Source organism: Cryptomeria japonica, chromosome 1 (genome assembly GCF_030272615.1).
Source record: "Cryptomeria japonica chromosome 1, Sugi_1.0, whole genome shotgun sequence".
Taxonomy (NCBI): Eukaryota; Viridiplantae; Streptophyta; class Pinopsida; order Cupressales; family Cupressaceae; genus Cryptomeria; species Cryptomeria japonica.
The window spans coordinates 211304332-211327551 of NC_081405.1; the positions used below are offsets into that span (position 1 = coordinate 211304332).

Consider the following 23220-nt stretch of genomic DNA (forward strand, 5'->3'; position numbering starts at 1 on the left):
TTCCTTGGATAGGGTTGGCAATCCAAATTGATATTGACTTGGTTGATAGCCATTTTGCACAATGAGCAAGTAAATTCAGAGCGGTGTGCATTATGTATCCTACACCACAATGGTAACAATATGCTTTCTAAATGCATTTCATCATTCAAGACAAGTTGATTTTCAATCATCCCTAAAAATCCAAAAGGAGGATCACTTCTCTATGGGACACTGAAATTGCCTGATTCTGCCTCCGGCTTGGGGACGTCCCAAAAGAAAATCTTTCCTTGCACCGCTAATTCCATCCTTGATAGGTATGTTAAGCAATGCATCTCATCATGATTATTTGTCTCATGGATTCTACACTTCCCTGATACTGCAAATTCTGACAATCTCTATGGGTAAAGTTGTGCATTCAATCTCCACCAAAGTTGAGAAATATCAACTTCATGCTCAGCTTGGTGATGCTGCTACTCCATTGAGAAATCTTTCTTTTCTATTTTTTGGATTTTTTGGAATAAGAGAGATCTAGCAAATCTCGAATTTAGGAGCAACTAGTTCCAGCTTGCGTGAAATGTTTTCTTTCTTTGCAAGTCCAATTGATAGTCCAGCTATCACCTTCTTTCTTTGAACAAATTCAGTTGAGCATTGCTTCAAAATATGACTTGATAAGTTCCGATATCAACTACTTCATTCATGTATCCACAATCGGGCCTTCCTTCTTCTGTTGAGCGTGGAGGAGGGTGAAAAAAAGGCTATAAGATTACTTCTCGCAAATATGAATTGATATGATCTGGAGTTCGGCTATTTAGGCATTCATCGCGATCATGCCCTCCTTCTAGCGCCAATTTTGTTGAGCGCGAAGAGGAGGGTGCGAGTCTAAAACAAAACTTGAGGCAGCTTGTCCACTTGATGACTCTTCACTTGTTACCCCTCAACTTGGACGAAAACTCTTTGATATACAAATTAATGTTCTGCCCTCCTTCTAGCGCCAATTTTGTTGATGTGTTTTTTACGAACAATCAAAAACAGAATAAAATACCAAGGTATCTTATCCTCTCTTGAACAAAGTCTCTCAAATGCTATGCTTCGCGATCAAATGAGACAACTCCAAGGTTTCTTCTGTCAGGTCTTGTCTCGTAGATAAACTCAATGGTTGATGTGATTGCTAGTAATCCAAGGGGACTAACATTGAATACTTGAAAATACATTTAATTCTCTTTACAAAGACATCACCCACGAACAACAATTGTTGCCTAGAGGTATACAAAGTAAATGTTGCCTCCATCACTTACAACACCTCGGCAACCACCGCCACCAGATGCATCCAAAATTGGGCCGAAACACCTATAAATAATGCCCGATCACATCACAAAATTCTCGGCCTTACCATTTAATAAATGCATTAAAAAACCCAATGTACGCACCCCCCCACGTAATCCTCCTCCAGATCTCTGAAATATTCCACGTGCTTCGTCCACTTCTTCAAATGATATTGCCCACTTGGACAATACGTCAGCAACTTCGTTGCATCCCCATCGCACATGTGAGATGGTGTAGTTTCTGAAAAAGTTTAAATCATTTTTTATTTTACAAATAAATATATTTAAATACCAGGCTTGAGCTTCACCTTTGATGATTGCACTGGTAATTATTTGTGAGTCACCTTCTAGATGTAGGTTTTGTATACCCAATTTTATCCCCCATTAAACAGCCAATAACATTGCTTTAGCCTCTGCCTCATTGTTCAGACCTTCCGAAAGCTTTTGGGCTCCCATCACCAAAAAGTTCCCCATCCAATCTCTGAACACAAAGCCTGCACCTGATAATCCAAGATTACCCTTTGATGCGCAAGTTAGCCACCATATGTATTTGCTTTTTGTCTACAGCTTCCTTTGTTGTCCTAGTCCTTTGCTACTGTAGCTGTTGTACATTCCAGTCATGTTGATCTATTTTTGGTCATTTGTGGACATCAATATATTTTCTTTTTTCCACTAGATTTTTTCTGCAACGTAACATAATTGCAGAATTTAATAAGCAAGCAGAGAGGATACAAGGAAGTCATTTATGGCTATGGGACTTCGACCATTTCAAAATATAATTAATTGCCTTTACTTTATCACTAAAATATTGCTCTAAAACAGGTATTTATTTGTCATTTTAAGATACATCCACATATAATATGCATATTAGAGAAGCATGGATAAGCCACTCTGCAATAGAGAATATACCTCATTCGCATCTTTGCATAGCTTGTCTTGTGTTATCTGAGGCCATGTAACTCGCCAACACCTGAGATACTAAATGAAGGCCACTGTAAGTCGTAACAAAATAAAATGAAGTATTAAAGAGTTTAAAAAGCTTCAGAAATACATCTGAGAATGGGCCAAATGAGGAAACTGAGACCTTTCTTGGCCAAGACGTCGAGCAAGCTCTGCAGCAAGAGCCTGACCAGGTTCATCTGCATCTGTCGCAAGAATAATGTGCCTTGCCTGCGGGCAAAGATAATTCATCGATAGCTTCCTTTAAAAGTGATGACCAGATTAATATTATATGTTTAGAGCAAGGTTTAAGAATCTTCACGACTTTCAAAATTCATATACTACCATTCCACTCCCAAATTTTACATACTGGCAAAGCATCAAAGGAGAGAGACTACTTTTCAGCAGAATAAAAAAAGCAGAAAAGCAAGTGAATTTTCTTACTTCCACAATAGACTTTTTTGAAGTTACCTGATCAAAGTATTCTCGAAATTTCCACAGATATTCATATTTCTTGTCCTACAATATTCATACAAATAAAGCTGTGATTTTCCATGTTAGTGAAAATTCAAAAATTTTATTAAACTGAATTAAAATAATTATGAATTGGAATAAAAAAACAGCAGTTACATTAATTTCCACAGTTACAATTGCTCCTCCTTCCTCATTATTCTATAATGTTTACAAGGCAAAATAACAATCACATTGTTTGGCTCATGTGGATAGTCACAGAAAATAATACACTAGACTAGATGAATGGAATCTATTTTCAAATTTATTTAACTAATATTTTCCAATCGATGATTATTTGAACAAAGATTTTCAGAATGTAAAATCTGGAAGCAGGCAGGAAATCAATCACTTCAATTTACTTGGAGAGATCTTGAAAATTTCTTGTACAGTGATTAAAATATGAATACTGTCATGTGACATTTTCCCCAAAAGAGAGTAAAGTTATGAAATATTATTTAAGAATTAAAAGGGAGATAAAAGTAAAGGATATTCAATCAGCACTTCTTTATCGTTCCTCGCCTCCATGCTTTAACCTAAGGAAGTCTACTTGCTTTCTACTCCTCATCACTCTTAAGACTCACCCTGACCTGACCTAGAGGTTGCATTTTGAAGCATCACTCAATAACTACCTTGACTCCTACTTATCACCTGACTCTCACTTACCACTTGAGCACTTGAAGCTGCAAAGACCTCAAACTACTCTAGAGGGAGACCCAACTACGGCTAGACTACCTAACTTGATCACCTCCTGACGACAAAGGCATTACATCACCTCACAAGCAAAAGGATAATAACTAGATAAATTACTGCCAGCCAAGCAACTAAACTAAGACAACTAACCTACAAGCAAAAAGTGGGGGTCTGCATTTGCAATGGGGTGATGTGTGAAAACGTCACAACAAGGCGGTTTGCTATATGTCTTGTCTTATGAAGAAGATTACAGAAAGTCCTATTCAAGGCCTAATGTCAAATTGTATGTTAGTTTGAGGGACATTATGATACAAAAGAATCTTCCTCCATGTCAAAAGTTGATTTGGGTGGATGGAAAGTGACTAAGTACTATTTGTGTAACTTGGCCACTACACTTCCAAAGGGTTTGCCATGACAAAGGGGCAGTGTAAACATGCTTATTAAAATCTTAAGTGTCAACCATGCAGTTGGAGCACACTTTGAAGATATTTGTATCCTTCAAGTGACAAGAACAAAATTGAGTGTCTAACTAATAGTAAGCATTATTAGGTGGCACAAGTGGAGTAAATGCATTATGATACACTTTAAGTGGTGAGAACAACCAAGAAGTGTGCGCCTAAAAGAGTGTCTTGTCATCCATAAAGTAACAAGAATAACACAAGCATGTGCCTAGACAATTAGGGTCATGGTTAAGTGCAAGAATCCATTCAGAGCACGCCAAACAGGTTATAACCAGCATTTAAGTGACATAGCAGCCAAAATGTGTACCAAGAAGAAAAATGACAGACTTAAAGGTCACAAGTGAGCAAATAGCACAGGGCTTTAGATGTTAGATTTCAAGTGACAAGGGTGAAAGAATGGCACACCTAGAAGGGAATTACTAGCCTTTAGTGGCAGTTGAGACAAAAGTGTGTCTAGGTGTGTGAGGACAGTCTACAAAGGCATGGAAATGGAAATGGATCCTTTTCTAGTCCACAATATCGAGCGATCTGTTTTTGGGTAGTAATATGGGACTACCCAATACTCCATGCAGGAGGCACTAATTGTGCTACAAACGAGGTGTACATACCCTACCCCCTATAGGATTTGAACTAGTGACTTTTCTTCTCTCTCAAGAGTACAAGTTTTCCACCACTACACCAAAGCAGGTGTACATAAAAAGTGTGCCTGCGAGTGGGTTGTCATTGAGCACCTTGAGGGAAAGCCAAGGTTTGAAGACAAAGACACCTAAAAATCATTGTTAAAGACTTGCTAAGTGGTGTGGGTGACCAAAATGCATGGCTAGAGTGAGATTGCAACCTTTCAAGTGCCAAAAACAATCATGATGTGTGCCAAAAAGACATTTTTCCACGACTTAAGTGAGGAGCAAAAGCATGCCTAAGTAAGTTTTTGTCACTATTGAGTGACTGAAGCCTTTTAAAAGAACGTTTGAACTATTTTTGACAAGTTTGACTGGCTACACAAAAATGTGTTCCCAAGTTTCCCTATGGCTTAAGTGGCCATGATAATGACAATAAGTGCTTGACCTTGTAATGTGTTTTTTCTTTGAGTATAAGATTGGATAGATTTAATATATCAAAGTTAATTTTATATGGCAGCAGATTTATTAGTGTAATTATTTAAAGTTTAAATATCATAAGGTATATCTATTACATGGATACAAAATGCTCATTTATCAATGTTAACTAGCTTAATACTTGAGCACACTAAGAACATCATTAATATAGAAATTGGCATCTAGCAATATGAATATGATAAAAAAAATGAACAAATAACATCCTTAAAGAATTTAAATCAGATTCATTTCATTTATTTAAAATTATAAATATTTTTGAATAATAATAAGCTTAGTACTTTTAGAATCACAACACTCGGAAAGGTCACCATCACCCTAAGAAGATTCAAATGGTATTGGCCCCCATAGCTATGGCACACTCTTGAGAAGTTATGTAAAAACATAGTATGTGCCTACTCACACCAAAGCCTTGGCCAAGACAATCCTAGGTCTACTCTATACCTCAGTTGGACACACTTGTCTGCCCCTTCTCCAATGCCTATAGCCCACCAAACCACCTTATTCTTCTTTGAGTGATCTACATGTTTCTTTCCAAGTCTGACATAAATGCTTTATATGTGTCTTAAGGGTTGGTTTTCAAACCATCACACCCTTTCACAAAGGTTGCCTTTAAATTTTATTTAGTAAACATAATTATTCCTCTCTTTTAAAAGAGTTTTCATAAATATTTTTTAATACTCTCCATTTTAGCCAAAGGAACATATTATCCTTATTTTTCTATCTCCTTTTAATGCTTTCATAACTTTATTTTCACTTTGGAGAAAAAGTTTCATAACAGACCTGATTTCTAGTAAAAACATAAGACATGCAATAGAATTGAAGCATTGAAAGGTACGATTTAACATTAGGGTATGCTGTGCAGCTAGGCTTCGGGCCTCTCTAATGTCAAGAACAGTGCTTTCAGTTGCTTATACCTGCAACTTATACTTACTCATAATGCCTCCAATTCAATACATATAATGGCAGTTGGACAGTCTAAATCGGGAGTTTTGTCCTTGGAACATCATATCCTTTGATAATTTGAATGATGAAAAATTAAGGCAAACAAGGAAAACATTGATGTCATCTTTGCAACATTGCCATTTGTCTGATTTGCCAAAGTTGTCACTTCACTATTGATCAGTTGGTTATCAGCATTCTGCAAAACCTTCATCAGATTTGTGAGTGAAACCCTAGCATTGGCAAGTGTTCAACACATTTCAACCATCTAGTGAAGATTGAACAGCAACCTTTTAGCTTTACACTTTGCAGATTTTGGTCACAATTTTTGTGTCTTTTGACAATTTCACCTAATTCTTGTGCGAGATTTTGTTATACATTCATTCAAGCAATGCAACCATAGGTTTCAGATTTGTTGAAGCCCTGGGCAATGATTTTCCATTTTGCTGATTGGAACAAACCATAGTTGAAAAATTGCAGAGTTCTCCCAAGAGAAAAGCCCTAGTGAGTTACTCACCTAAAATTTGATTGGTGATTTTTGAAAAACTCGGGGCGATTTTTCATAAAAACTTGCCAAAAACTCACCTAAATGAATATAACTTCGTTTTTTTCACCTAATGTTAAAAGTTTTATATGATCTTTAAAACAGATTTTTAAACATTAAAGCACCAAACACCTAATTTTGCCCTCGAGTGATAATTGTGAAAACGGGATGCACAATAGAGGTTTGTGAAGGTTTCAAAGGCATTACCCCCTAACCCCCATGAGGGGTGCTACTCTTCAACCCCATTGGGGTCTCCACTCTGAAATCCCCACTTGTTATTGGGATTTTTACTCACATAAGAAACTTGATTACAATGGGGGGTGATGAGGAATTAGGGCATAAATCTTGAGAGTGTTGACTTAGACATTATAAATCAGACAACTTGCCAAAAATATATTTAGATGAGGCAGCTTCAACATATGGCATGGCCGGTGGAAGTGGTATTGTAACTCATTTAGTGGTTGCCGTTGAACTCGTTTTTTGGTCTATGATATATATTAAAATCTAATTTTGATTTATATATGATAAAAAGCAGTAATATGTGTACTTTTGAGGAAATTTTTGGGCCTACCAAGTAATTGCCGAGTCTAAGTTTTACAACTATGGAACAAACAATTAGGGTTAGTAAAATCATCCCCAAAAAGGACCCTAGGATTTAAAACACTGGTGTTTTTTTGTTTCTACAAAAGGCTTTAAATTTGAGTCACCAAGATTGATTGGTGAAGTCATCAATGGGTTGACAATAATTATGGATCTATCAAAAATAAGACCTAAGGTTTCTACTAACTTGTTGGTAGTGGTGCCCCCAAACCCCGACAAGGGAAGATGCTCCTTGACCCTACTGGGAGCGTTGCCCCTAAACCCCCATGAGGGGCACTACCCCTCCTCATCAGGGCCTCCACTGCCAAATCTCCATTAGTTATTGGAATCTGTAAAGTAAAAAACGTGATTACAATGATGGGATACAAGGAATCGAGATAGAATTTGAGTGTGCCTAATTAGACATTATTATTGCAAAACTTGCCAAAAATCACTTTAGATGAGGCAACTTCTACATATGACATGGCTAGTGGAAGTGGCATTATAACTCATTTAGAATTGAACTTGTTTTTTGGTCTATGGTATGTATTAAAATCTATGTTTGATTAAACATTTTTGTATATAATGTAATGTCCCCTATTTATACACTGGCAATTACCAAGAGCAACATCTATGTTACTACCTTCTATTGCTATTAATTGAGCATAACTAACTAATTCTTTGTAATATAACTTATGATACCATTAAAACCATACCAAAATCCAAACCAATCTGACCCCATTCCCAGAAGAGGGCTTGACTGCCTAGGGCGCTTGACACCACCTCCTTAATGTAACCCAGATTACCGGAACTCAGTCCATTCACCCTTGGGGCCTGCAGCCCAAATTTCAGGAGCCCTTTCACCCTTGGGGTTTTCTATTGAAGTGGTTTTACTCTGCCCTTCCCTAGCAGCACCCATCTCTCTTGCAGAATAGAAGGATTAGAATAGATTTATGACTTAGGACAAAGTTATGGCAATATTAAATTGTACTATGGATGTATATTATGACAGTCATACATATTGCAGTCATATTAATATTACTATTAAACTCTGCATAAGAACATTATCAGGCTTCATATATTAAGCACATCCCCATGCATACCACCAAGAATAAGGATGTTACTGTTTGTAACTTAATAACAGTTCTGATCTGATCGATGGTGATGTCACGAGATGCTTTTGATTCCTTCCCTTTATATCTCTCAATGTGAGGGAGAGGTCACACCTCTTCATCATGTATGTCCTTTGGCAAGAGACACACCCTTTCACCATTAGCACCCATTGAAAGAGTGCAACTCTTCATTCTTTCTTGTCATGTCCCCATCTTTGACCCAAAAAGATAAACAACAATGAACAATTGTGGGATCAAGACCTTGAACACTATTGTCCTCATTTTTGTTTCCAAAAATGATGGATCATTACATAAATTTTTTGTGAAAAAATGAAAAAAATTACTCTATGGCATGCTTCCCGAGGCAGAATTTCGACTAATGCTTGGATTGGCTTAATCCTCAGTCCATCCTCGAACTATGTTTCGAATTTCGTCCCATTCTGGGTTCGTTTTCTATGTCTTTCCTTCAATTTCGGGTTTTAAAATCCCTACTATAGGTGGAGAATTTCACTTGAACTGCAAGTTTTAAATGATTTCCATTGTTTTGGTCTTTGTAGGGAAATTTTTAGCTTATTAAATGTGCACTTTATTAAAAAATGAAAACTTGTAATTTGTTTTAAATTTCCCCTTTATTGTTCTTTTCGTTTTTAACGTTTTTTGGCTTTTTTTAGTTAAAATAGGGATTTTTTGGTTAAGTTACAAATATACTTATAGTTCTTTCCAAAAACCCCTACTTTAATGGTTTTTACATGTAATAGGGATTTTAAACCCCTATTACATGTGTGCAAGTAAATTATAACTTGTTATAGGGGTTTTATTTCCCCTTTACAAGTCATTTTAAACTTGCATCTCTCTCAAAAAATACCGATTTTGCCTTGTAATTGAAAAAGTGACAATTTAAAACTTGCACTTTGCTCTAAAAACACCGATTTTGCTTATAAAGTGCATTTTTGACCATTTTAAACTTGCATTTTGTTCCAAAAATCCCGATTTTGCCTAACATGTTGAAAAAGTGAAGTTTTAAATTTGTCTTTGTCTCTAAAAAACCCGATTTTCATTCTTTTATGCAAATTCGAACTTGCACTTGTTTTCCAAAAACCCGATTGCAAGGAAAAAACGATTTTAAGGATTCCAAGCAAGATTTTATGGAGAAATTCATGGATCAAGAAGGTGAAATGATTGCAAGGCATTTTTTGTGAGTTTGGAAACACGTTGCATTTAATTTGGTAAACGGTTTACAATTCATTTACTGCGTTTTACTTCTTCAAAACCATTTTCCACGTGATTCTTCCAAGCCACATCTTGGGGTTTTGGTGCCACATTTTCTCTCCATCCTTGGGCATTTGGCTTTGAGACTCTCCTACATGGTATTTCCTTAGCGATTTGGCCCTATTTTCTTGCATCTTTAACCACGTTTTTGCTGCTAAAGACGTTTTATCAAAAACATGGCAAGGGTTTGGACTGTGGTTTGTGTTTACTTATTGGATTGTCTTCTTCATTCCAAAGATTGATTGCATCTTTTGGAGAGGCATTTTCAGTTTGAAGCAAGGTATGTTTTCTTTTCTTTCCTTCTTTCATTTTATTATTTTCTTGTTTTCTTAGTTTTTTTTTCTAGTTGTAGTTTTGTAAATATGTTGTTCTTCCCCCAAAGATCGGTTTTGTGAGAGAGATTTTCCCCTTGGTATGCAATTTTTGAATTGCGTTGTTCTTCCCCATTTTCCCTCTTTACTTGTATTCGGGATTTTAAATCTCGATTACAAGTTGGCTGGAAATTCTTGTTCTTCCCTTACAGTTAAGGAATTTAACCATTTTTGGTTGAAATTCCAAGTTGAAAAGATGTGAAATACCCTCCCTTTCAAAATCGGGTTTTAAAAACAGGGTTACATGTTGAAAAGCTCTTCCCATTTACATGAAAATGACATTCCCAAATTTTCCCATTTCTATCTATTCATGTTTCTCATATCCGTACTTTCCATTTCCATCATTTTCCACAAGTCAAATTCTCATTTTCCATCCATTTCTCCATTTTGCAAATTTACAAGTGTACTTGCATTCAGGTTTTAAAACCCCGATTGCATGTATGTTCTTTTCAACTTGTATACTTGCGAAAATTTCCCCAAGATCCGAAATTGGTCAAAGTCAAGATTTTCCCATTTTCATATATTTCCCCTCTTCCTCTCACAAAATCGTGAAGTTCAAGAATCTAAGTTTTTCCCATTTGAAGAAGGAAGAATGTTATTTGCAGCTGACTATGATGTTGCCTTAACACTTTTAAGTCTTCATCACAACATTCCAGGTTTTCAATCAATGTCAGATTTACCATCATCTACAGTTCCAAAAAAGATGAAGTACAAGTATGACAAGTATCAGAATGAGGTAGCACCTTCCCAAGTTTCTTCCCCTCTGGATCGTATCAGAGACACAGAAATAGGGCACGTGGATATGTCAGAATTTGTCAAGAGGGTGGAAGATCCACAAGATAACAACATGCAGCGGCTGTTGGACAGCCATATCCATCATGCATCTTCCTTCCCGGTGGCTGCCCTAGAACCTGAATTTGTTCTCGCCTACGCCCATCATTTTGACAAAGACACAAGAGTCATCAAAAATGATGATGCTGAAACAATAATCCGTCTTGATGCAGATACGATCGAGAATGTCTTCAAAATACCCCCTGCACCTATTTACATGGAAATCTCCAAAGAAAGTGCAGCTGAGTATTACATGAAGAGGGAAAAAGATTGCAAGCAACATATCAACAGGTGGATCCAAGAGCCACAAGCCTCCTTCTCAAAGAGAAAGTGCAGCTGAGTATTACATGAAGAGGGAAAAAAAATTGCAAGCGACATATCAACAGGTGGATCCAAGAGCCACATGCCTCCTTCTCAAAGTGGAATAAGTTGTACCGCTGCGATTTCAAATGGGAGATAGGAGACACCATAACCCTTCTCAGCAGGATAATGGGCCTCGAGCATTCTAATGTCTTTGAGCCATGGATGTACCAGTTCATCATGTTCATAAGACAGTCGCATCATATATCATGGGGAGAAGTCATCAGCAATGCCTTGTGTGAACAACTTGCAGCAGTCCCTTCCACCATGACTTTTTACATGAACTCATATTTGGTATATTTTGTTGCATCACTTAGACACTTTCCAGATCTTTCTACCAAGGGTGATCGCTCACTTATACCAGTTTGGGAATATTACAATCAATTGCCTTTGAGACCTAGCAGACTGCATTTCAGAAGAGTCCAAGATGCATTCTTCGGATATTTCATGTATCAGTTTGACAGAAATCTCAGGAACAAAAGAGTATCAGATAAGGCATGGGAAAGGGTGTGTGAATATGGATGTTTGTTTCTACAATTCCCCACCTTCACCTATATGAGGATCGAATGCTATAGTGGTCAGCCATATATGCTTCCTAGATACCCAACTGACGGGATCATTCTTATGGATTTGGGAAGACAAACCATGGCTGTCCACACTCATCACTCTGCTAGACACAAGGTTGGAATGGGGATCTCTACCACAAACCCATTGAAAATTGGCCGGTATTTCCTTGTCACATCTGTGAAAGCTAAGGCCATGGAGACTGAAATGCAGGAAATCAAGCTCAGAAGGTTTAAACCTAGAGCTGATTTTGATTACCGGGGTATGAAGGAGAAGATCAAGAAATCCTTTGTGCACCTGCATCGCATTGAGGACATCTGGGTAGATCTCCGCACAGAGGTCGAGGTTCTAAAGATGGATTACTGCAGGCTCATTGTTGAGCAAATTGTTGATTTGAACTTGGTGGATATCCCACAACGGATGATTGATGATGGGCACGTACTTGATCCTGAATACATTTCACGGAGGGTTGAGGAAGCAACACTTCCTTTGATCCAATGGTCACACAAAGAGTGCATATCCATCCTTGATTGATTTCAACCTATCTTGGCTAACACCAACGCATGGCTGAAAAGTAATGCTATTAGACTTATAAAAATCAAGGTTGGAAAAGAAGATGATTCCACGGGGCCTCTTGGACGTAAGTCTGAAATTCAGGTTGACAACAAAGAAGGTGCATCGTCTTTGGGCACAAGGATCAAGTTGCGAGTAAGTCGCATAGTAGTGCTTCCTCCTTTGGAAACAACAGTTCGTGGGAAGGAAAAATCATGATTTCATGTTCAGGTGGTTGATCTAGATAATCCAAAAGAAGGGCAGCAATATGATGATGCTCCTAAATCTCCATTTTCAGACTCACCTCATGAGATCATTCCCCCAGTTTCCATTGAGATGCCTCTTTCTCCTCCTGATTTGCTTGCGGATGAATCCCCTCAGAATGTCATTCCCATTTCAGCATACGAGCCACCTCCTGATCATCAACAAGAGAGTGTGTTGGAAGTTCCTGAGGATATTCCTACTTGCATCCAACTATCAGAAATTGATACTTCCACTTCTGATTTTGAAGAGTTTATAAGGCAATCTACATGCCCATTGGTAACTGAGCAAACTGTGGTCGCTGTCCAAACAGATATTCCTTCCAGGATGACCACGGTGATTCAAACAGAAACTGCGTCTCCTTTGCCTACAGCTGCTACTGAAGGGGAGTTGATGACTTTACCTCCATGGCTCAGTTCTTTTACTCCAAAAAGGAAGAAGCAAAAAATCTCACCTGATGCCTTTGATTATCAGCAACTAAAACAATTTAGATCCAAGGTTGCTAAGAAGGCTAAGACTATCTCTAGAGTAACTGTCGACAGCAAAAAAGATGAAGGTAGCTAAAATTGTAGAACCCATTGTAGACAAGCTACTGGAAGAAATGTCATCTATTGATTATGAGGTTACAAGGATAGAGTTGGGCAAACAAACGCATGAGGTCATTAAACATGATGCTCAGTTTTCCGTAGCTTCATTGGTACAAAGGTGTGATGAACTTCTAGCAAAGAAAGACAAGCTAGAAGAAGAAAACCAACAACTTCTGGCAGCCGTTCATAAGATCACAAAACCTGCTGCTGAAGGGAGTAACTCCATAGGTTCTTCTGGTTCCCAAGAATCAATTTGTGGAGTGGAAAGGGCTGCTCAGAAGGTACAAGCACTGGATTCCTGGGTTGAGCAGCTTTATGATCTATGTGCACAGCTGATAAAAGACATTTTTCAGATGATGTCTAAGTTGGAAAGCATTGAGGAAAAACTGGATCAAACTTTCGATACTTTCAAAAAGAATCTGGAAAGTGTTGAAAAAAGTTTGACAATCTGGCGTACCATGCCTCAACAACAGTTGAGTGTTCTACAAGAGCATGCCATCATTTCTTCCAGGGTCATGTACTTGGAGTTTGAAGAGCTTCTGGAAAACAAGGCCCTTGTTCTTAAATCCCTCATTGAGAAGATCAGTGATGCAACAAGATTCTGGGGTGAGGTTTTCCGAGATATTGTCTCACATTGTGAAAGGGCCTCTTGCAACATAGTAAGTTAGGATGGAGAGTTGATTCCAGAAGAAGAAGTTCTTGTTGATTTACAAATGAGGATTCATAATGAGTGGAGAAGCGAACAATTCTCAACTACTTCAATTCTAATATTGATGACACACCAAGCCTTTTTGCATGAAATCCAGTCCATCCTGGATAAAAACAAGTCTGCGCTCCTCCGGTGTCATGACACTATTGTGAAAACCATGGTTGTTGCCAAGAACACCCATGAACCGAATCCCGAAGAACTACAAAGGAGCATCCAAAAGTTTAAAGGATTGGTGTTTTCATGTGCTGCAACTTAAATGTTTTTCAACACTTAGTTGTATTTTTCCACTTTTGTAATCTTTAGTTGTAATTTTGTTTTGACAAGTTACCTGTAAAAGTATCTTTTATAAAATGCAAGTTAACACATTACTTGCACTTTTGTAATTACATGTAAGGCAACTACTAGTTGTTTTCAGTTAGACTGTAGTTGGAATAAGTCTTCGTTAATTATTGAAGTCCTAGTTAGTTATTGAATAACTCTTGGTGGTTGAGAGAATCTCTCAAGTTAGTTGGGATCCTCCCACCTTTTTCTCATGACTCCTCTCCTATAAATACTTGAAGGGGTCTATTGTAATTTTTATCTTTTTGAAAGCAAGCAAAAACTCTGTCAAATTTGCAGCAAAGAAGTCTTTGAGCTTTTATGTGCAAATTGAAAGATTGAAAGGAATAGAAGAAAATTACTCAAACTTTGAGTCTTTGTGCTACATTTTTGAGTTGGTGTTCCATATTTTCCTTCTTTGCAAGTGTTTCTTTGAGAGCTTAATTGAATTTGATTTGCAGTCTTTGAGCTCCAAGTATTGAAGATTAATTTAGTTAAAGTAGAAGTTCTATTGGAAAAAATTGTAAGCCTTTGTTCTTACACTTGTTCTTAAACAGAATTTAGAAGTAGATTGTGTGGGAAATAGCTATGAGTCTTTGAGCTGACACTACTTCTCATTGTTTTAAAGAAGAAAAAAATAAGGTATTTAAGTCTTTGAGCTGTCATAACTTGTCCCTTATAGTATTAGTGTAGAAAAGGGTAGATAGGATTTCATATAATCAAGTCTTTGAGCTTGATATTGTTGTCCCGTCCCGAAGGAAGTGACGGAAGTCTTTGCACTTTCAGAAAACTTCATTTCCTTTCTCTCATTTCATTTGAAAGTGGTTACTGTTGTTTATATTCAATTGCTATCCTTTTCTGTGAAGAGAAAAGGATATTGTCTTTCTTGAAAGAAGAAGAAAGATTGTTGTCCCATCCTATTTTATTTTTAAAGTTGTAGCTAGATAGGGGGAGCCTTCCCTTAATTAGGAGAGTTTTACTCACATGTTGTGGTTCAAAACCACAATTTTGTATATTTCCCTAAATGTACAAAATTTTCAACCAACAAACACCTATAGCTTAGAATGGATAGTTAGCATTCAGGAAAATCATGAAATCCTATAAATAAGACGATTTTCCTTAAGAATATAAGAAATAAGAATCATGATTAATGACAAGCACCAATAATTAATAACAGAGAGTTGTTATAAGCCAAATCTGTGATTGATACTAGTCAATAAACATAGATATCATGAGAGAAGCGATTGATTAATGAATCAATTACTATGGAGACAAGATCGATATGGAAAGACAATCGATGAATGAGGAATCTATTATAATATTTAATTCTATGTTAGTCACCTATTTTTTGTTCCTTGGTTAATGGTCATTTACTTGTTTTATGTAATTAGCTTTTAAGCTCAATTTAGCTTTCACGCTTAATTTAGCATTTAGCTCTTTAGTCGTTTACTTTAATGTTATGTTCTAATTATAGAACATCATCTTGTAACCTCTTTACATACGTGTGTATATCGTTCAATGTAATCATCCGATTATTAAATCATTCTTCATTCAATTTATTTTTCATAGTATCAAAGCATGGAAATTAAAAATTTCGAAAGTTTTTGTTATTAAATTTTTTGAAGTTTTTATTGAAGAGAATTTTTTAAAACTAGTTTTTTTTAAAGTAGTTCTTTTTCTCTTCCTGGGCGGATTTTTTTTTTCCTAGGGTTTCTGCATTTTTTGACTAGGGTTTTGACCATTCAGATCAAGTCGAAATTTTATTGCAGAATCTTGGTGGGTTTTTTGAGTCCTCAATTGGGTCGTCGTCATATTTTTCTGGGTGCATTGTTTTCTGTGCCTCAATTTTTGAGGCGTCAGACTGCATTCTAATTTCAGATTTTTGGTGGGTTTTTCAAGAGCTTTTTTGGGTTGGTCAAATTTTTTTCGGTGCCTCATTTTTTGTGCCTCAATTTTTTTGCCAACAAACTTGCCTTGGAATTTAAAAACAGTTCACAATTTCTGCTAATTCTATGGACGTCGAGAATTTTGTTGTCTTCTGTGCACCATTTATGTTGTTTTAAGTTTGCGGGAAATTTTAATTTTTGGGTTTCTTCCAAACCTCAAAATTCGCGCCTTGGAATTTATGCCAGAATTCTCCTATAGGGTTTCAATTTTGTCAGCAACTGCTTCTATTCTGATTTTTTTTAAATCATATTCTTTTGTCTCTTGCTTTCACTCAGTTGACCTCGATCAACCTCAATTTACGTGATGGCATCATTAACCAACATCATGTTGGAACAATCAAAAGTTCAACGGCTACATCTACAACACCTGGAAACAGCGTATGCTTACCATCTTTGAGTATCATTGCCTTGATCAACTTGTTTTGGGCAAGGAATCTCGTCCTACAACAGCAGGTGATGATCAAGAAAAACATGATGTGAAGAATCGAGACACTGTCATGCTTATCAAACTCTTTGTCACAGATGATCAACTCCCATAGGTGCCTTTAGGTCAAACAGCAAAAGAGATCTGGGATCTTTTGAAGGATCTTCATGAAACATCTGACAAGAGCCGAGCTTTCTTTCTGAAGAATATGTTGTTTTCTATCATGATGGATGAGAAGTCATCTATCCAGGCACATCTTACAAAGATCAAGGATATCCGTGATCAGTTGGAAACTATAGGCCGAACCATGGTGGAAGAGGATATGGCACTCATCACGCTGAAAAGCCTTCCCAGATCCTACGAGCATTTCATTGATACGCTCAATATCTCCTCTACTAGTGTTGATTTGAAGTTTCCTGATCTCTGCAACAAGTTGTTGCAATAGGATTAATGGAAGCAACAGTTTGGAAGCAACGCTAGTTCATCCACTGAACAAGCTTTCACAACCTCAGCTAGGCATAAGTATAAGGGTAAAGCTTCGTCCTTCCAACAAAAAGGACAAGGTCAAGGTCAACCTCAACAGTCTTCCAAAAAGAAGAGCTTACAGTGTTCCTACTGTCATATATATGGCCATTTGGTGAAAAATTGTCGAGAATTGATAGCATCCCAGCAATCCAAACAGGGAGGGTCCAAGCAAAAAGCTAATTCTGCCACGCATCTTGATCAGAAGGAATCTACCTTCTATGCATTCATGGCCCAAACCTCCTTTGATGATGTTTAATCATCAGCCTGGTACATTGACTCTGAAGCCTCTCGGCATTGGTTTACAGAGTACATGCCTTTCACTGATTTAGTGATCTTTGGTGGAGGCGAAGAGTATATTGTTGTCGGCAAGGGCAACGTAGAGATTTCATCTGGTGGGAGGGATTTGATATTCCGAAATGTATACTTTGTACTTGGAATGAAGCTCAATCTACTGTCAGTCAGTCAGATTATGCACCATTCACCACAACTGGATGTCGTCTTTGGGTTGCACAAGTGCGGCATAGTTGATAGGGAAACTCGCACTGCAATTGTAGTTGGCATTGAGGATCAAGGTCTTCATAGACTTGTTGATTCTACTAGTTCTCAAGAGCTTGCTATGGCAGCTAGGAGTACATCCATCAGCATGCTTTGGCATCAGCAATATGGACATCTGAATGTCCACTATCTCTCTCAGTTGGTTAGAGAGGATCTTGTTGTAGGATTACATGAGATTCAAACTCAGAATCATGGAGTTTGTGGAGCGTGTCAAGCTGGAAAGCATCATAGGACTCCGTTTTCAAATGGAGATGCTTGGATCCAAAGTCTTGGAACTCGGTCATGCGGATATCTGTGGTCCCATGAACACTCCATCGGCCACTGGATGTAGGTATTTTCTATTATTTGTTAATGATTTCAACAAACGCATGTGGGTTTATTTTCTTAAGCAGAAATCAGAGGTGTTCACCATAATTCAAAAGTTTAAGGCCTTAGTGGAAAAAGAGTCTAACTGTCAGATAGTCACTCTTCGGTCCGACAATGGAGGGGAATTTTGTTCTACAGAGTTCACCAACTTCTGTGCATCACATGGCATTAAGCATCAGGTTACCACACCTTACACCCCACAGTAAAACGATGTTGTTGAGCGCAGGAACCGTACAATCACTGAGATGGCTCGGTCTATGTTGGAGAGTAGACATGTTCCAAAACACTTTTGGGCAGAAGCGATCTTCACTGCAGTCTACCTTCTAACCGGTCTCCACAAAGGCCATTAAGAAGATAATTCCAAAGGAAGCTTGGTCTGGCAAGAAGCCCAAAATCAGTCATTTGAAAGTTTTTGGCTCTACAGCTTATGTTTGGATTCCAAATGCCAAGCGCACCAAACTGGATCCAAAGAGACAGAAATTGATGTTCACCGGCTAGAATGACAACCACAAGGCATATCGGCTGATTGATACAGACACTAATCACCTCATATTTAGTCGAGATGTACTATTTGATGAAGAAAGAGGGCCTTTTCAGCCTTCCTCTCCTGATTTGAGCACTGAGAATCAGCCTCCAAAGGCTGCAAGTATGGGTGTTCGTCTTCCCTTAGCTCCACCTGATGGGAGGGATTCAGTTGACTCTAAAGTTGTGGGGTCTCCGAGGCATGACATTGCACCCCCTGACTTTCCTTAGGATCTTCTAGATCCACATCTAGAGGAGCTTGCTCCAAATATTCCAGGTAATCTTCATCCTGTAGCAAATGTTGGTACTTCTACTCTCCGGCCTAAGTGGTGGGCCAAGAGCATTGGTGATCTTCATGATGATGAGCTCATTGAGGGTAGATTAGTTAGAGGTAAGAGCAAGCAACACAAGTTAATTTTTCTCTTATGGACAACATTCACAATATTTATGAGCCTCAAACATATACAAAGGCTAAAGGTGTACCTGAGTGGGAAAAGGCTATGGCAGTTGAGCAACATAGTCTTCTGAAAAAACAACACTTGGGTATTGTTTGATCTTCCTCCAGGGAAGAAGCCCATTGGCTACAAATGGGTGTTTAAAGTCAAGTCTAAAGCTGATGGAAGCCTTGATAAGTACAAGGCTCGATTGGTGGCAAAAGGGTTTTCACGGAAGGAGGGCATCGACTATGAAGGGACATTTTCTCCCACAGCCAAGATGAGTATTGTTATCACAAAAGCTCACACCCTTGCTGAGCTATCAACTCAGCAACCTTGTGAAACATGTAAACAACCCCAAAGTGTGGGACCTTGCGCAAGGGGGTTGAATCTCCAGAGAAGGTCGGCTTCCTTCTCAATCCAAGTGCAAGTGTTGAACCAACTCAACACTTCAAAACTAACTCCTAAGCCTATCCTAACAAAATGCAGAGGTAAAGGGAAGAGAGAATGCTTGAAATTGTAAATGATGTTCAATTCTCAATTCAATGTGCAAGATATATTCTAGTTATATTTTCTTGATCTATGTATTATCTATTTATATGATGAATCTGATTATCTTCTTTTGTATGGCAGGTGAGAGGAGCATTTATTAATTTCTATGTCCATTCTCACACATACCATTTTACATATATAGTGGACTCGGTACGGTCAAGCGATGCCTTGACCGACCATGTATTTTGGACATGGCCGATCAAGACATCACTTGATCGTGCACATTCACTATAACAATAGTGCCCAGTGTTTATTAACCAAGCGGTGCATATTATATTCGATAACCATCGAAGTTATACCGATCGGTATATGGTTATATTAATGCTTCAAATGTTTTCCTTAACACCCGATATCAATCGGTGTGAGTTTATTACCGGTTCAAGCATAATCATCAATACTAATTGATGTTCAGTTTACCGATAATCATCAAATCAGTTTTGCAATGGTTATCCCGATTTGCTAATCGGTGAATGCAACTAGTATAATAGATTATCAAATCCGAATTCTATGATAATAAACAATTATGTATAAATAAAAAATGCTTATCAATTGAGGGCATGATGATATTCATTTTAATAATCGATATGATAAATGATTGAATGCGAGACTTCATTTATCTCTCATTCAATCATTTATCTTACCGAAGCTATCTATGCATTAACAGAAATAAAGGGAGGTGATGCACCAAGAAGAGATTGTTTCTCTCCCTACCGAAATGGCACAAAGAACCAACTGAAAAACCCCAGGAGTGACCCAAACACATGTATGGAGGTTAGAATTTGCTAAGTGTCAAGAGGGGAGAAGGATTCCCACAAGTTACACTCAGGACACAAGTTAACACAACATATATGGAGAGAAAAGCCACAAGACATACACCTATGCTGAAGGTAAGAAAGCATACACAACATACATAAGTTGAAAGGAGGAAAGAATAGTGGTTTTCAAATAATCATAAGGCCAAAAGCCAATCTTACAGTTGCAGAAATGCAAAAATAATTACAAGTCTTCAAGCGAAAAGAAAGAGCATAGGAAAGCTCAAGGCAGCGGGGAGAGAACCCTTTACAATGAGGCTTAACAGCTTTTATATAGAAAAATGGTTACAAGAGTGATCATGACCTCTGCATGTCAGTCTGGAAGTGCAAGGAAGTGCATGCACTTGTCTTGTACATGCAAGCAACCTAGCCATACCCACAAAGGGCAATCCTAGGAAGGTGGATTGACTGACCTTCCAAAGTCAGAGTATGCAGTCATGACACAAGTCACCAAGCATGGCCCCATACCTCCCTTGATGGAAATCCTGCCAAAAACATTAAATGTACCCTTGTGGCTCCACAAAAGAAAGTGCATAAGTCACCAAAATTGTCGGAGCATTTAAAGCCTTGAGTATCGATCACGCCATCCAAATGTGTTGCTAACCGGAAAGAAATTTGGAAGACTTTGGAGAGTTGGGTCACCGAAGTTGGGGAACTTCGGAGACCTACGTCACCGAAGTTGGGGGAACTTAGGAACTTGGGAACCTGGGGGTTCCGGAGTTTCGGGGTAGAAGACTTAGGAACTTCAAAGACCTGGATCACCATAGTTGGGGGAACTTCAGAGACCTGGGTCACCAAAGTTGGGAAGACTCGGGAACCTGGGAACCTAGGGGTTCCAGAGTTCCGGGGTTGAAGACCTAGGAACCTGGGAACCTGGGGGTTCCGAGGTAGGAATATGGGATCCTGGGAGTTCCGGAGTTCCAAGGTTGAAGAATTTGGGAACCTGGGGTTCCGAAGTTCCGAGGTAGAAGACATATGAACTTGGGAACCTGGGGCTTCCAGAGTTCCGAGGTAGGAACATGGGAACCTAGGGGTTCCGAAGTTGGGGGAACTTCGGAGACCTGGGTTACCGAAGTTGGCAAGACTTAGCAACTTGAGAACTTTGGGGTTCCAAAGTTCCAAGGCAAGAGAACAAGAGACCAAGGAAGGGAACTGCGGAACCTCGGGGTTCCAAAGTTCCGAGAAAGAGAGAGGAAGAGAAGGTTTGAGAAAGGAACTTCCAACAAAACAACACTTCATACTTTATGATTCCATTGTCTTCTCTTGGATCAAACTAGGGCAGCACTAGTCCATGGAACATATCTCTGAACATAAAATGACAACAAGTACCATTAGGCTTGTCCTCGCTCTCTTAGCTCAATTTGGATGGAAAGTTCATCAAATGTATGTCAAGAGTGCCTTTCTCAATGGTGATTTGCAGGAAGAAGTGTACATGACGCAGCCTCCAAGTTTCAAGGTTGCCGTTAAAGAACACCAGGTATGTAGACTAGTCAAAGCACTCTATGGCCTCAAACAGGCTCCTCGTGCATGGTACATCAAAATTGATAAGTACTTGATTGATCAAGGCTTTCAGAGGAGTCCTTCATATCCCAATTTGTATGTCAAACATACTAGTGATGATATTCTATTTCTAGTAGTCTATGTTGATGATCTCATTGTTACTGGCAATGCAACACATCTGATCATGCAGGTCTAACAGAATTTGTGTGAGCATTTTGATATGACAGATTTGGGACTTCTCCATTATTGACTCGATGTAGAGGTTTGGCAAACTGATAGCCACATATTCATTTCTCAGTCAAAGTATGTCAAGAGCCTACTGGATAAGTTTCGAATGTAAGATTGTAAACTTGCATCTACACCTATGGAGATAGGGCTCAAATTATCAGCCAAATCAGATTCACCTATAGTGGATGAGTCTTCATTCAAGCAACTAGTGGGCAGCCTCATCTATCTCACCGCCACTGAACCTGACATCAGTTATGCTATGAGCTATATTTTGTTGGCATTTGCATGAAGATTGCATTGATGAACTATTATGTACCGGTTATGATGTTGTTTTGCAACTGGTAGGTGAGCTAGTGAAAGAAACCGGTATTACTTGAAAAGAAGTGAGATCAATCGGTAACCCTACATGTTGATGTGCCAAACCCTAACCGATGGAGCTTGGTGAATCGGTTGTATTGGTTTATGATCAAATGATGAACGGTAACGATTATCCCACGTATGCATGTTGTATGTGAAGAGTTTCAAATGGTTTTTGGCACGTAGAGATAACAGTTTTATCTTGGGAATGAGCGAGTACATTGCATGGAGAGGAAACCACGTGATGAGTTACAGGAATCAATGAAGCGATGATCAAGGAGCGGTCGAGGTTGTCTTGAATCATGTGCAATGACTGCTATGTAATCCAACGGTCATACTTGAACCGATTTGTTTGTAATCTCTATGAGATCTTAGGTTTGTGATGTGTTACCGACCTATTGTTCTGCTTATAAGGCCGATGAGTTGTTTTGTTGTAGTGTTGGCAATTTTTGGTTGAGTGTAAGAGTGATTGGTTGCCGAACCAGAAGATATATGCAGTATGTGTGAAGGCAGATTGGAGCATGAAAAGGATCTGATGAAGCAAAGTAGTGCTATTTACCAGATCAGTAAACCCCTATTGTTCTCTAACAATTACAACAATCAAATCCCTCATCAGGGTAAGCTTTGACAAGCTTAGTGCTATCTAAATCCTCTAACCAGGTGATCCATTAGCTTGGATTTCAAATCCTCTACCGAGGTTACTCATAATAGGGTATTGCTTCTAATAGGGCATTATAGTCAATCCCTTAACCGAGTAGTCCCTAACAAGATTTGTTCTTAACAAGACTTTTTGTAAAGCTTTAACAGGCTTGGTTCCTTACAGAGTGAACTTCAGAAGAGTTCAGAATACTTGTGGGTATTCATCTGCACCGTGGTTTTTCCCATTTGGGTTTCCCCGTCAAAATCATTGTGTCAAGTGGTGAATGTTTTTGTGGTTATGTTTGTTATGGTTAATTTGCTTAACTGCTAAATCCACTTAGATAT

General features: G+C 38.4%; 1 protein-coding gene across 8 annotated transcripts in view; it reads right to left on the bottom strand.

Annotated features, from left to right (window-relative positions):
- LOC131030343 (twinkle homolog protein, chloroplastic/mitochondrial) overlaps nucleotides 1–23220 on the bottom strand; it is a 275817-nt gene that overhangs the window by 191443 nt on the left and 61154 nt on the right. For all 8 annotated transcript variants that reach the window (XR_009371605.1, XM_057961108.2, XM_057961107.2 and 5 more), the window contains exons 11-13: nucleotides 2712–2759; nucleotides 2386–2471; nucleotides 2211–2271 (exon numbers count right to left, since the gene is read on the bottom strand). Coding sequence is in view for 7 of the 8 variants with exons in the window: in XM_057961108.2 (XP_057817091.2) it covers nucleotides 2211–2271; nucleotides 2386–2471; nucleotides 2712–2759 (195 nt within the window). In the remaining variant the exon portion in view is untranslated. The remainder of the gene's footprint in view (nucleotides 1–2210; nucleotides 2272–2385; nucleotides 2472–2711; nucleotides 2760–23220) is intronic.